General features: G+C 46.4%; 1 protein-coding gene across 1 annotated transcript in view; it reads left to right on the top strand.

Annotated features, from left to right (window-relative positions):
* Positions 1-14,164, top strand: part of LOC127434483 (A disintegrin and metalloproteinase with thrombospondin motifs 3-like) — a 217,127-nt gene that overhangs the window by 104,592 nt on the left and 98,371 nt on the right. Inside the window, exons 7-8 of the mRNA XM_051687301.1 lie at positions 6,774-6,930; positions 10,134-10,239. Of these exons, the coding sequence (XP_051543261.1) occupies positions 6,774-6,930; positions 10,134-10,239 (263 nt within the window). The remainder of the gene's footprint in view (positions 1-6,773; positions 6,931-10,133; positions 10,240-14,164) is intronic.

The following is a 14,164-nucleotide window of genomic DNA, read 5'->3' as shown; positions in this document are numbered from 1 at the left end:
CGACCCCGACTCCGCAGTTCCCCCGCTCTCACTACCCTCGATGGCGGGGCGGCCAAGGGCTATATGGCGATTCCCCCGGTGGATAAGGTGCTCGCGGTGCACTTATGCCCGCAGAGCGCCGCCACCTGGCGTGGATGCCCTAAGCTCCCGTCCAAGCCCTGTAGGCTCACGTCGTCCCTGACGGCTAAGGCCTACAGGGCTGCTGGACAAGCCGCCTCTGCCCTGCATGCCATGGCTCTCCTGCAGGTCCACCAAGCCAAGGCGCTGAAAGAACTGCACGAGGGTAGTTCCGCCCCAGATTTGATGCAGGAACTGCGCTCTGCGACGACCTCGCCCTCCGGGCGACAAAGGTCATGGCGCGGTCTCTCGGGCGGACGATGGCCACACTAGTGGTCCAGGAGCGCCACCTGTGGCTCAACCTGGTCGAGATGGGCGAGGCCGACAAGACACGGTTCTTTGCTGCCCCCATTTCCCAGGCGGGACTATTCGGCGACACCGTTGAGGACTTTGCCCAGCAGTTCTCGACGGTAAAGCAGCAGACGGAAGCAATCCGGCACATCCTGCCCCGGCCTGACTCAAGATCCCGCACCCCATCTGCTTGTCGCCAAGGGCGTCCCCCTGCGGCCCGGCCCCGGCGTGGAGCCCACTGCAGGAAGCCGACGCCACCCGTCTCACAGCCGGCGCCGAAGAACCCACGGAGGTCCTCGAAGCGCCCCTGAGACGGGCAACCCAGGGACGAGGGAACCCACTCACGTGGAGCTGGTAGAAAGACCACTCCATCCCCCGGTGGAGGGCCGGGTGGAAAATCTTTTGTTGCCTTTTTGTTTGATTTCGCCGCACGCCCAAGTGGCTGCAGTACCCAACAGTTCATCAAAAGAGCGGCTTCCTTCCTCCCTGGGTCACATACCCGGTGTGTACGGTCATCACCACGACTACCATCCACGGGCTTTTTCTTGCAGGATTGGCGCTCCAGCGGTGCCCTTTCCGCCCCTGAGCGCCCAGCTGTGGCACACAGCTGCCCCCAATGTGGCAGCCTCCACGGGTTACGAGGACAGGCCTCTTCCTCCCCCGTCTCAGGCTGTTCTGAGGGTGGTCACAAGGAGCCAAGTGCTTCGATGTCCCCAGACTCAGCACGGCCACGACGTGCTGTGGCACCTCACGCTCCGCCCTGCCACGAGGCCCCACCTGCCGGTACGTCCGACGACGTTGTCCCCTTGGTCCCCCTCACGCGGAATTTGGACGCATGGCTTGCGCTTCCCAATCCAACGCGGTGGCTGGTCCGGACCGTCCGACTCGGCTACGCGATTCAGTTCGCCAGGCGCCCACCCAGGTTCAGCGGTATTCACTTCACCTTCGTCAAGGCCGAAAACGTTGTTACCCTGCGCGCGGAGATCGCTACCCTCCTACGGAAGGGCGCGATAGAACCTGTCCCTCCAGCCGAGATGAAGAAAGGGTTTTACAGCCCCTTCTTCATCGTACCGAAAAAAGGCGGTGGGTTGCGGCCAATCTTGGACCTGCGAGTACTGAACCGGGCTTTACACAGACTCCCGTTCAAGATGCTGACGCAAAGACGCATTCTAGCGAGCGTCCGGCATCAAGATTGGTTCATGGCAGTAGACCTGAAGGACGCGTACTTTCACGTCTCGATCCTTCCTCGACACAGACCCTTCCTGCGGTTCGCGTTCGAGGGTCAGGCGTATCAGTACAAAGTCCTCCCTTTAGGCCTGTCCCTGTCTCCTCATGTCTTTACAAAGGTCGCAGAGGCTGCCCTTGCCCCATTAAGGGAGATGGGCATTCGCATTCTCAACTATCTCGATGACTGGCTAATCTTAGCTCACTCTCGAGACGGGTTATGCGCACACCGGGACCTGGTGCTCTCACACCTCAGCCGACTAGGGCTTCGGGTCAACTGGGAAAGGAGCAAGCTCCTCCCAGTTCAGAGCATCTCTTTTCTCGGTTTGGAGTTGGACTCAGTCTCCTTGACGGCGCGCCTTACGAACGAGCACGCCCAGTCGGTGCTGGCCTGTTTGAAGGCGTTCAAACAGAAAACAGCGGTTCCACTGAAACTTTTTCAGAGGCTCCTGGGGCATATGGCATCTTCGGCGGTGGCCACCCCGCTCGGGTTGATGCATATGAGGCCGCTTCAACACTGGCTCCAGACTCGAGTCCCGAGACGGGCATGGCACCACAGGACACACCGCATGGCCATTACGTCGGTCTGTCACCGTCTTTTCAGCCCTTGGACCGACCTCTCGTTTCTGTGAGCAGGTGTTCCCCTAGAACTGGTCTCCAGGCGCGTTGTGGTCACGACAGATGCTTCCAAAACGGGCTGGAGCGCTGTTTGCAAAGGGCACGCGGCCACCGGCCCCTGGACCGGTCCACGACTGCGTTGACACATCAACTGCCTCGAGTTACTGGCAATTCTGCTCGCCCTGCGGAGGTTCCGGCCGTTGATCCAGGGCAAGCACGTGCTAGTTCGGACGGACAGCACGGCAGCGGTAGCATATGTCAACCGCCAAGGCGGTCTGTGCTCTCGCTGTATGTCACAACTCACCCGCCGTCTCCTCCTCCGGAGTCGGCAGCACCTCAAGTCGCTGCGAGCCACTCACATCCCGGGCAACCTCCACACTACAGCGGACGCGCTGTCATGGCAGGTTTCCCTCAGGGGAGAGTGGAGACTCCACCCTCAGGTGGTAAAGCTGATTTGGAGTCGATGCGGTCGGGCACAGGTGCACCTGTTCGCCTCCCAAGAATCCTCCCACTGCCCGCTCTGGTACGCCCTCACCGAGGCTCCCCTCGGCATAGACGCGCTGGCACACAGCTGGCCCCCTGGCATTCGAAATATGCGTTCAAGCGTTCTCTGTCAGTGAAACGTGCCTGGAGTTCGGTCCGGGCTATTCTCACGTGATCCTGAGACCCCGACCGGGCTATGTGCCCAAGGTTCCCACCACTCCTTTTAGGGACCAGGTGGTGAACCTGCAAGCGCTGCCCCAGGAGGAGGCAGACCCAGCCCTGTCATTGCTGTGTCCGGTGCGCGCTTTACGCATCTATTTGGATCGCACGCAGAGCTTTAGAGTCTCTGAGCAGCTCTTTGTCTGCTTTGGTGCACAGTGGAAAGGAAGCGCTGTCTCCAAGCAGAGGATTGCCCATTGGCTCGTTGACGCCATAACCATGGCATATCTCACCCAAAACATGCCGACCCCAGTAGGGCTACGAGCCCATTCTACCAGTGGTGTAGCGGCTTCTTGGGCCCTGGCCAGAGGTGCCTCTCTAACAGACATTTGCAGAGCAGCGGGCTGGGCAACACCCAACACCTTTGCAAGGTTCTACAACCTCCGGGTGGAATCGGTTTCGTCCCAGGTAGTGGCATGCAACACAAGCGGATAAGCCCGGGATAGCCGGCTGGGTGTATCGCTTGCACATAGCGCCTTCCACCTCCTTTTGAGCTGAAGACGTGCGCCGTTAATTCCCAGTAGTGTTCAAAAATGTGTTCCCTGGTTGACTTCCTCCGAGCACTGTGGCAGTCGAGTTTTCGGAGAGACTCACTGCCAGCCTAGTACACGCGCTAACTAAGAGCCCTGTTCTGGGGTAGGTGCTCCGAATGTGGTGGTTCCCTGTAAGGCTAAACCCCATGCGATCTATATCTTCTGCTAGTTTGTTTCCCTGCTGGTAAATTGCGTCTTCCTTGGGCAGAGCCCCTCTGACCCAGTCTCCATGTTTGTAGTAACTCCTCCCCCATTGGGCAGGATCTACCTTGAAGGTTGGAAAGACCATGTGACATATTTTTCCACTTAAAAATACCCCCCCCTCTCTTGGGGCGAGGTGTGGTCTCCGCGGTGTCCTCCCCTTGGGAGGGACACCCCCCGACTAGACCTGGCGGCTCAGTCGGATAATCCCCCTTCTTTTTTAGGGAGTGGAAAAATAGAAGGGGAAAAGAGGCCACGACTGGGTTAAGCCTGTCTCTATCTTTGGGTAGTTGACTTGTCCCCAAAAAGGGCCGTTCGACACTCATAACTGTGTTGGGGGAGGTTATGTGTAGACCTGGTGTGCTGGCTATGAGGCACACAGCAAGTCTGCCCACCACACACCGCCAGTTCACGTAACACCGTTCAGCCTTGTGGCATTTTGTATAGGGACCCCTAGTGTCACTACATCGACACCAACGTCGAGTGAGTGTCAGATAGGGAATGTCACGGTTACTGATGTAACCTCCGTTCCCTGATGGAGGGAACGAGACTTTGGTCCCTCCTGCCACAACGCTGAACTACCCGCTGAAATGGCCGGACCTTATATCGGCTCTTCAGCGTAAAACCTGAATGAGTGGTTGCATACCAGCTCCTTTTATACCCGTATGTTCGGGTGAATGGCATGCAAATACCACTCGCCAATTTTCATTGGCCTTTTATCAAAGACCAGAGGTGTCTCGGGCTCCCAAGAGTGACCCCTAGTGTCACTACATCGACATCAACGTCTCGTTCCCTCCATCAGGGAACGGAGGTTACACCAGTTACCATGACGTTTCCTACTATGATGTCACACAAGAATACCCCCTCAAGTCTTAATTATGACTGGGATACTCTGAGATAATTTTGGTTTCCGATTTGGGAGGAGACAAAATTCTTTTGAGGAGAGTACAGTTTCTGTAGTAAATTATAGGTTTTATTGATTTTTCCAAATACATCTACCTTGTTATTGCTTGCCGTTTCTATCATATTTACGTAAATCAGTAACTATCTGATTCATTTTGTGCACTTTTTACTGAGAGAAAAAATTAAGGTGTCAAAATAAGAGTTCCCCAAGAAAAATGCAAGAATGAACTTGCTGTCGTTCATGTTTTACATCAACAAAACACCTAAACGTGACACTCATAATTGCAACTTTAGAAGAGGGAAGTACGACAATTCCTATAGCACATAAAGGCAGAATTGGGTTGGAGGGTTTGCTGTTGGGTCCAGTATACACTACTTGCCGCTGCCCCGTCCTTTAATAACTTCCTCTTTGCGAAACCTTCCTCACATTTTGACAGGCTCACAAAACAAATCACACTTACTAAAAGTGAGCAGCACAGAATGAGTAAGGAGCTATTCACATAGGACGTGTTCTTGTGTTCAAAAACAGCTCGATAAAGTGTAACAGAATGTAGGGGTTGTGTACATTCATAAGTATTTTTTACTTGACACACCATCTTAAAAATGCAAGGGTCATGGCACGACACATTGACAAAAAATGAGATGCAACGCAATGGATAAAAACAATAATGTGATGCATTTGTTCATAGACCAATAATTGAAAGATTGTGCAAATGGAATGTACTCTAAGACCACTTTCTGAGTGAACAGCCTCAGGACAGTTTGACAATCTTGATTGCAAAACCAATCGCTGTGGACCTGTATGCCAGTGATAGGCTTATGTTCAATTATATGGAAATAATCATATCTATTGACTTATAAAGCCTCTTTTTGTAATGTCCATTTCATACTTTACTCATCTATAAAGTAGACAGTAATGTAGACCCTATTTACACCTGGTATTAAGATGCATTTCGGGTGATCTGATTACAAGTAGCCAGAGTTTAATACAGGTGTAAACGGGGTGCAAAACATTTTGTGATTGGATAAAAAAAAAAACACATATGGAGGTAGTCAAAAACGCATGTGACCACATCGCATTTGAGGTGAAAGCGCTAATCCATCCTGAATGTGTACCGGACAGCAGTGAAGCACCACCCCTCACCTGTCAATCAACCGCTGTGCTAAAACAAGAGTCTAAACTTTGCCAATTATGAGCAGCTTTAAAAGGAAATAACTGGCCCGTTCTGGAAATTTCAAAAAAGCATACACATACAAACATGAGAACTTTACTGATCTTCTTCAGTGTGTCTGAGAACAACATGCAGAGACACAGATGACAAGCACACACATCTGTAGTTTATCTAACACAGATACTCCATTAAAATAATCAAGAATTCTGCTCTAAAATTTTTGCATTTTTGCTTAGATTAAATTTTCACTGCATCTGGGATAAACAATGTGCCATTTTTTATGCTTTTATTCTTTGTCTTCTATTACTTTTTTGCGGTTTGTTATCATGCAGTAGCACACTGACATAGTGATTGATGTGTGTCATCATAAAATCAGAGACCCTCCCCTAGAAATCCGAATACAAGTGGTCACAGGAAACGCATGAAAGCGACCAGGTGAAAACGACGTGTCTCGCCTGACCAAATGTGATCGGATCACCAAAGGCGCATCTCAATAACAGATGTAAATGAAGTCGTAATGTCTTTGAATTCCTCAGTTGGGGGCATTTTATGCAGATATTGAGAATTGTGATTATTTGCAATTAATCTGATTAATCAATCAACGTATCATGTCATACATGGTTAATCGATGGACAGCCTTAATAGTAACTGGAATAATAGTATCTTCTTTCTTTTTAATGATTTGACCCATTTAAATGTAGATTTGTTTGACTCCTTGTTAGTTGTATAGCTGAAACCTGGTATAGGAAAAAAACAGCAATAGCAAAATGGCATTGGAATTTGTTGCAATGTAGTTTAAAATTTAAAACTCTAAACAGTAGTTCCTAGAGCAGGTCCTAGAATGCTCAGAGACTACTATGAGAGTGTTGACTACTCTTTTTACTACAAATAAATGAGACTTTTATCTAAAATACAGTAATCACTGACAGTTTACGGCTCTTTTTAGACTAATGAATGACTGCTGTATTGTTCAGTAAACCAAGCCTTAATGAATGTCTACTCTTTTTTTAAGTCAATCAGTCTCATTGAGCGTGGCAACCCTTCACGAAGCCTGGAGAACGTGTGCCGCTGGGCCTTCGTCCAGCAGAAAGAAGATCCAGAACACTCTGAGTATCACGACCATGCCATCTTCCTGACCCGGCAAGGCTTTGGCCCCACCGGCATGCAGGGTTAGACGATCTCCTCTTTAATATTTTGCTATGCCTGTTTTTTCTCCTTTACACACCCTTGACTTTTGAAACATTTTGGCCCTTGTCATGTCCCATAGCTTTTTCTTCACACAAAATCTTAGTTCTTAAATAACTGTTTACGCTTTGAAAAAGGTCAGTCTTTCTCTCACTGTCTCTCTCTCTCTCTAATACTTGCTCTCTCACTCAGAATCTTTATGGATTTCTGTCAGCACCACATCAGTGCTGTAAGAAAGTCTGACAGAATGATGGTTTTTGTTCAGGCTCGTCTGTAGACAGAATGTGGATGTGTAAAGAAGTTCAATTTGAAAAGGATAGTAAAGTTACAAGAAAGCACACTTACATAACCACAGACTATAAAAGGATTTTGTTGTCCAAGGATTCAGACGGGCCGCTGAAGCAGCGGTCCTCTCAGAGCATATCTATTTTAGCGCTGACAAAGAAGTTCACACGGTGCACATTTAATGTCTATTCAACCTGACAGGAAAGCTCAAGCATTTCCTGAGAATAGCACTGATCTCAGCATGAAGTGTTTATGCTGTCACTGCTACTCTAAGACTTCCCTTATCATGCCACTGTACACTGTCACACCCCTCGTTAATCATGTGAGAAGAGCACTTTGGCCTATCTACTTACCTGAGCTTCATTCAGTGCCTGGCTGTGGCATTTATTGAGCTAATCATTGCTGATGTGCTATATTAGCTTATTCAGTGTTCCTGCGGTCATTGAAACATTTAAAATTGTGATTCCCAGGCCTGGAAAAGTCAAGGATATTAGTTAAATCTTAAAATGTCTTGTTAATATTTTCATTTCTGTAGTTAAAATAAATATCTAAACATATATATCTAAAAAATCCTTATCTATAATCTAAGCAACTGGGAAAGTCATTGGAAAAAAAATAGGGATGCACCAATACCAGATTTGTGTGCCCATACCGATATCCGATTTTTTTAGAACTGCCGATACAGTGGGTGGTTTTGCTAAAACTTTTGTCTCTACATGTCTTCCATGTTTCAGAGTAACAAGCAATGGTATGCACTTTGAATAATAATGGACTGTTTGATGCAAACTGGACCCTCAACACTGACCAGTTGAAAAGACCTGGGGCCTGATTGCATATGTTCACATACTTTTAAGCAGTGCCAATTGCTTTAAGAAGACGGGAATTATGGCTTCCCTTAAAATTTCATTAAAATTGTGCAGTAACACGCTTAACAAATTGCAAATAATCTTTGTGAAACAAAGTGTATGTCTTTGTCAAATAGAATAAAAATATAATTTTAAAATCAGTTACAGGGATTGCAGAGCAATGACTGATGGTGGGTAGACATTGTTTTGTCTTTTCCGCTTCATATTGACACCTTATCAGGAAAGACTAAAGCTGGTTCCCTATCTGTCACTCACTCGACGTTGTGTCGATGTAGTGACACTAGGGGTCACTCTTGGGAGCCCCAAACACCTCTTCTTTTTGAAAAAAGGCCAATGGGAATTGGTGAGTGGAATTTGCATGCCACTCCCCCGGACATACGGGTATAAAAGGAGCTGGTATGCAACCACTCATTCAGATTTTCTCTTCGGAGCCGAGCGGTTGTGTTCAGCGAGCTGAATTACTCTGCCGATCCATTCACCTCGAAAATCTGTTGGATTTACGGCGCATTACAGCAGCTTCTCCCCCTCTTGCACTGGTGAAGCGCAGAGAACGCCCCTGGGCGCTTCAGCAGCTAAAAGAGTATATTCTTTAGTGCAAATATTCGGGTGTGGTTCCCACTAGCCCACTAGGAGTGTAGTGGCCTCCTGGGCCCTGACCAGTGGCACCTCTTTGGCAGACATCTGCAGAGCAGCAGGATGGGCGACACCCATACCTTTGTGAGGTTCTTTAATCTCCGGGTTGAGCCGGTTTCGTCTCGTGTGTTGTCAGGTACGAACTGGTAAGTTCCGGGACAGCTGGCCGGGTGTACCGCTTGCGCATAGTGCCTTTCCCTCCTTTGAGGTGAAGACGTGCGCTGTTGACTCCCAGTTGTGTTCACAAGTTGTGATCCCTGGATGACTTTCCTCCTTAGCCCTGTGGCAGACGAGTTTGTGGAGAATCTCACTGACCGGCCCAGTACATGTGCTAAGCCCTGTACTGGGGTAGGTGCTCCACATGTGCTGGTTCCCCATAGGTGACCCCATGTGATGTATATCTTCCGCTAAATCGTTTCCCTGTCGGTAAACTGCGTCTTCCTTTGGCAGATGCCCCTCTGCCCTCGGTCACCATGCTTGTAGAAACTCCTCCCATCTCGGGTAGGACCTACCATGGGACTTCTCCACATGACATACTTCCGACAAGACTCGGTAAGACCATGTGATGTATTTCCACTCAAAATACCCCCCCTTCTCTGGGCGGGGTGTGGTCTCCGTGGTGTCTTCCCCTTGGGAGTGCCACCCCCCCCCCCGACGTAGACATTTATGGCCCCCAGTCAGTTAACAAATTCCATTCTTTTTGGGGAGTAAAAGAGGCCACGGCTGGGCTAGCCTGTCCCTATTTGTTGGGCAGTCAACTTGTTGGGGGAGGTTACATGACGGCCTGGTGCGCTGGCTACAAGGCACACAACGGTCTGCCCGTCTCGCACTGCCAGTCCACGTAACACAGTTCAGCTAGTTGTGGCATATTGTATAGGGACCCCTAGTGTCACTACATCAACACAACATCGAGTGAGTGACAGATAGGGAACGTCCTGGTTACTTTCATTACTTTGGTTACATTGGCCTTTTTTCAAAAAGCAGAGGTGTTTGGGTCTCCCAAGAGTGACCCCTAGTGTCACTACATCGACACAACGTCTCATTCCCTCCATCAGGGAACGGAGGTTACAAAAGTAACCAGGACGTTCCCCTCCTTTTTCGAATAATCCTCTTTCATATATGGATTTAAGTTATTATTATTTTAGGGCATTATCTGTCACCATAACTCCAGATAATAGGCTAAACCAAATGAAAGAAACCAATAAAAACGTCCTTCCTAATTCTGATAGACAGCTCTTCCCAGAATTGCCAGTGTTGTCAGTATCGCTCTGCTCAGAATATTACAATTACACCAACCAGCCAGCTGTCAGAATGTAGAGTCACTATGCAAGAAGTTGCACTGTTATGACAGAATAAATATTCCCTGTCTTTGACATTTTCTCTCTCTCTTCCACCACTCTCAGGATATGCCCCTGTCACCGGGATGTGCCACCCCGTCCGCAGCTGCACCCTCAATCATGAAGACGGTTTCTCCTCTGCCTTTGTAGTAGCACACGAGACAGGACATGTGTAGGTTTATAAACTTGACCAGGGACTTTTCTGCCATTTCAGGCTGATGTTTGATTTTAAGTGTTTTCTGTCACACAACATTTTCCAGCAGATGATCTAGTTGTGGTTTCTCATTTTAATAATAATAATAAAAAAAAGGCAACTAGTAAGTTGCAAGTTTAAAGGAATAGTTCACCCACAAATATATATATTTTTCACCCTCATGTCATTCCAAACCAAATTATTTTTTTCTCTGGAACACAACAGAGGGTATTTTTGAAGAATTTTTACACAATTCTTGCCATACAAAAAAAGCTCATAGTGACCTCAGCTGTCAAGCTTCATAATAGACAAAAAGCACCATAAAAGTATCTTAAATATATTCCACATGCAGTCCTTATGGTTCTGTATTCAAAATCTTCTGATGTCATTATTCACTGACAATCTTCCCCTCCACAGAAACTTGCATCTAGCCAGCGTTTACAGTCAGAATTTAAAAATGGCGTATAGTTTTTGGTTACTACACACAACTTAATTTTGAGCACATAAAAACAGTTTTCATTTCTGGGTGAACCATTCCTTTTAAGGTGAATGCTCTATTTGAAGTACCTCGGACAAGTGAACTTATCTAAGCAAAAATAATTATAATAATTAATTATATAAATTGAATTACAAAAGAGTCAACATAACAAAACTTCAGAGAAACTATGACCCATTTACACCTGGTATTTAGATGCATTTCGGGTGATCTGATCACATGTGGTCAGCACTCAATACAGGTCTAAATGGGGTCTAAAACGTTATGTGATCCGATCACATAAACCACGTACTGTATGAATGTGGCCAAAAACACATACGACCACATTGCATTTGAGGTGTAAATGCTAATCTGTCCTGAATGCATCCCGGACAGCAGTGAAGCACCACCCCTCACCTGTTAATCAACCGCTGTGCTAAAACGAGAGTTTAAACATTGCCGGTTAAGAGCGGCTTTAAAAGGAAATGACTGTCCGATCGGAAAATAAAAAAACCTGATATATACACAAGCACGAGAGCTTCACAGATCTTCTTCAATGTGTTTGATATCAACACAGATGAGAAGCACGAACACCTGAAGCTCCTAATACAGGTAATCCTTTGAAATAATGAATAATTCTGCCTGAAACTTTGCGTTTGTGCTTAGATAAAATTTCAGCTGCATCTAGGAGAAACAGCATGCTGTTTTTTTTTTGCGCTTTTTTTTTTTTTGTTGTTGTCTTTTCTGACTTTGTTGTGCTTTAATATCATGCAGTAACACAGTGACTGATGTATGTCATCATGAAACAGAGTCTCTCCCCTTGAAATCCGAACACAAGTTGTCACAGGAGACGCATTTAAGTGACCAGGTGTGAACAGCAATGAGTTTCACCTGGCCACATGTGATTGGATCACCTGAGATGCATCTTAATACCAGGTGTAAATGGGGCCTACTAGATTCAATATTATGTCCCTGCTTTTCCACTTGATACAAAGTCAGTCTCTTGCAATCTTTTGTTTTTTTTGTTTTTTGGGGATTTTTCCCCTTTTTCTCCCAATTTGGAATGCCCAATTCCCAATGCACTCTAAGTCCTCGTGGTGGCGTAGTGATTCGCCTCAGTCTGGGTGGCGGAGGACGAATCCCAGTTGCCTCCGCATCTGAGACAGTCAACCCACGCATCTTATCACGTGGCTTGTTGAGCGCATTGCCACGGAGACATAGAGGCTTCACGCCATCCACCGCATGCATCCACGCTCAATTCACCATGCACTGAAAACAAACCACATTATAGCGACCACGAGGAGGTTACCCCATGTGACTCTACCCTCCCTAGCAACCGGGCCAATTTGGTTGCTTAGGAGACCTGGCTGGAGTCACTCAGCACACCCTGGGATTCGAACTAGCGAACTAGCGAACTCCAGGGGTGGTAGCCAGCGTATTTTACCACTGAGCTACCCAGGCCCCCTCTTGCAATCTTTTGTTAAAAACATCCCTCATATGAAGTTTTAAGCTCATGCTTAGAAATCCTTGGTCACTCTCTCTGCAGGTATTACCATATAGCTATGTGTAAGCCATTCCCTACTAAGAGCTGCATTTAGCCTGATCAGTCTCATCAATTTTCTTTTGTTGGCAAGCTTCAAATCTTGTTTTGACAACTGTTGCTTAAAGTCTGTAGGCATCTAACATTCAATAAGGCTTCACAAAAACTCACCTCCCACACTCAAATTAGCCAGGAGTCAACCTCCTTATCATCCTCTCCATATTGAAACTACTGTCCAAGGCTTTACCCTCTCAAACTCTCTCTCTCTCTGTCTCTATCTATTTATCTTTTTCTTTCATAGACCGTTATCCCCCTTTTTTCAAAGAGTACTTGAGAAAGACTGGTAAAAACATCATAACTTCTGGCACAAAACATTTCTCTACCATCCTGCTGATAGTTTTTCATTCAGTTTGGCATAAGAACAGACTGAAATAACATTTTATTTCATTCTCACAAAAAGAGATATCAGCGCCTCTGAGATTGTCATTGTCTGGGTGGCAGCCATAGAGAGAGAAGGCTGGTTGATTCCCTCTTAAGCCTTTGTCCTTTCTGTTTCCATTGTAAGAATGTACTGTATATGTTTTATTAAATAATTTATACTTTGTCAATTAATTAATTACTGTGTATAGAAATAATCTAAAATCTATAATAAAAAATAAATAAATTACCTACAGTAGTTTAGTTTAATATATTTTTAGATAAAAGTGTAATAGATTATTTGTTTATGGCTTTGCCAAGTGTCATCAGCGGCGTCAACATAAATGATCTGGGGCAAATGGTCTGGGGCAATTGACCATTAGTGCTATATCATAATCAAAAGCTTCTGGCAGGTGTATATGATTCACTGGTACATCACATGGTTTGTTTGTAAAGTGCAAGGGTATTTGCTATGGGTAAAGACGATATTGAGTTCAAATCTCTGAAAAAAATATACTTTTGTAATATGAATGTAATTTTTTATTATTATTTGATAAACTTTACTTGTACTAGGGATGTGCAAATCTACGTATTTTCAAGATCGACTAGTTGGTGTGGATGCCTGAATCGACTAACCTTTCTTAGGTCTAGCGTACACTACAGGACTTGAACATGTCTTCTTTGATGTTTTGAGTTGGCGACTGGTCTGTGACTGGTCTGCGACGAAACGTCTCAGATCTCAAGACAAATGGTCTTGTTGTGTGCGCACTCCTGCGACACGCCCTGACTCGTCCAAGACACCAAGATGGATTTCAAAACTCCTTGAAATGCCACTATTTGTTCTCTGCAATTGCCGGAAGAATGTGGAAAATATGAGAAATGATGCTCAAAATGCGCTTGTATGCGCTAAACATTTTGAAGAGAAATGTTCATCCGCCACCACACACAGTACAAGCTTGCAAACTTTACTTCAAGGTTCGTTTACTGAGACTCCCTTGTTGCTATTGCTATGATATCATAAAATACCAATCTACACGCTAAATAAACTGTTGTAACATTTTTTGTTACCCTACAAATGCATGCTGTCATCAGCATGCATAGCTAATAACAAACAACTGTTGAATGCAGAATGTAAAGATAAAATTGGCTTTACCTCCAATTCCCTCTGCAGAGCTGATACCCCTTGGTGCCCACATATCTCCAACCACTGTCTCATACAGGTTTTTCGGCTCTTTTTCTTCTTTGTTTTTTTGCGTTCTGTGCACATGATCGCACAAATGAGCACCAGTTCCTGCTCCATGCTGTTTATATACACGTTTGCGTTACTATGCGAGTTTGCGTGGCAACATTTTAAAGCTTCAGTCGGTGATGAATGGTCATGTAGCGTGCACCAATATGACCAAAAATAAAAGACTGTGAGTCGTGTAGTGTTTGCAGGGCACTGACTGTGAGTCCTGTAGTGTACACTAGGC

Source organism: Myxocyprinus asiaticus, chromosome 4, assembly GCF_019703515.2.
Source record: "Myxocyprinus asiaticus isolate MX2 ecotype Aquarium Trade chromosome 4, UBuf_Myxa_2, whole genome shotgun sequence".
In the NCBI taxonomy this organism is placed as follows: domain Eukaryota; kingdom Metazoa; phylum Chordata; class Actinopteri; order Cypriniformes; family Catostomidae; genus Myxocyprinus; species Myxocyprinus asiaticus.
This window is presented reverse-complemented; position numbering and strand designations above follow the sequence as displayed.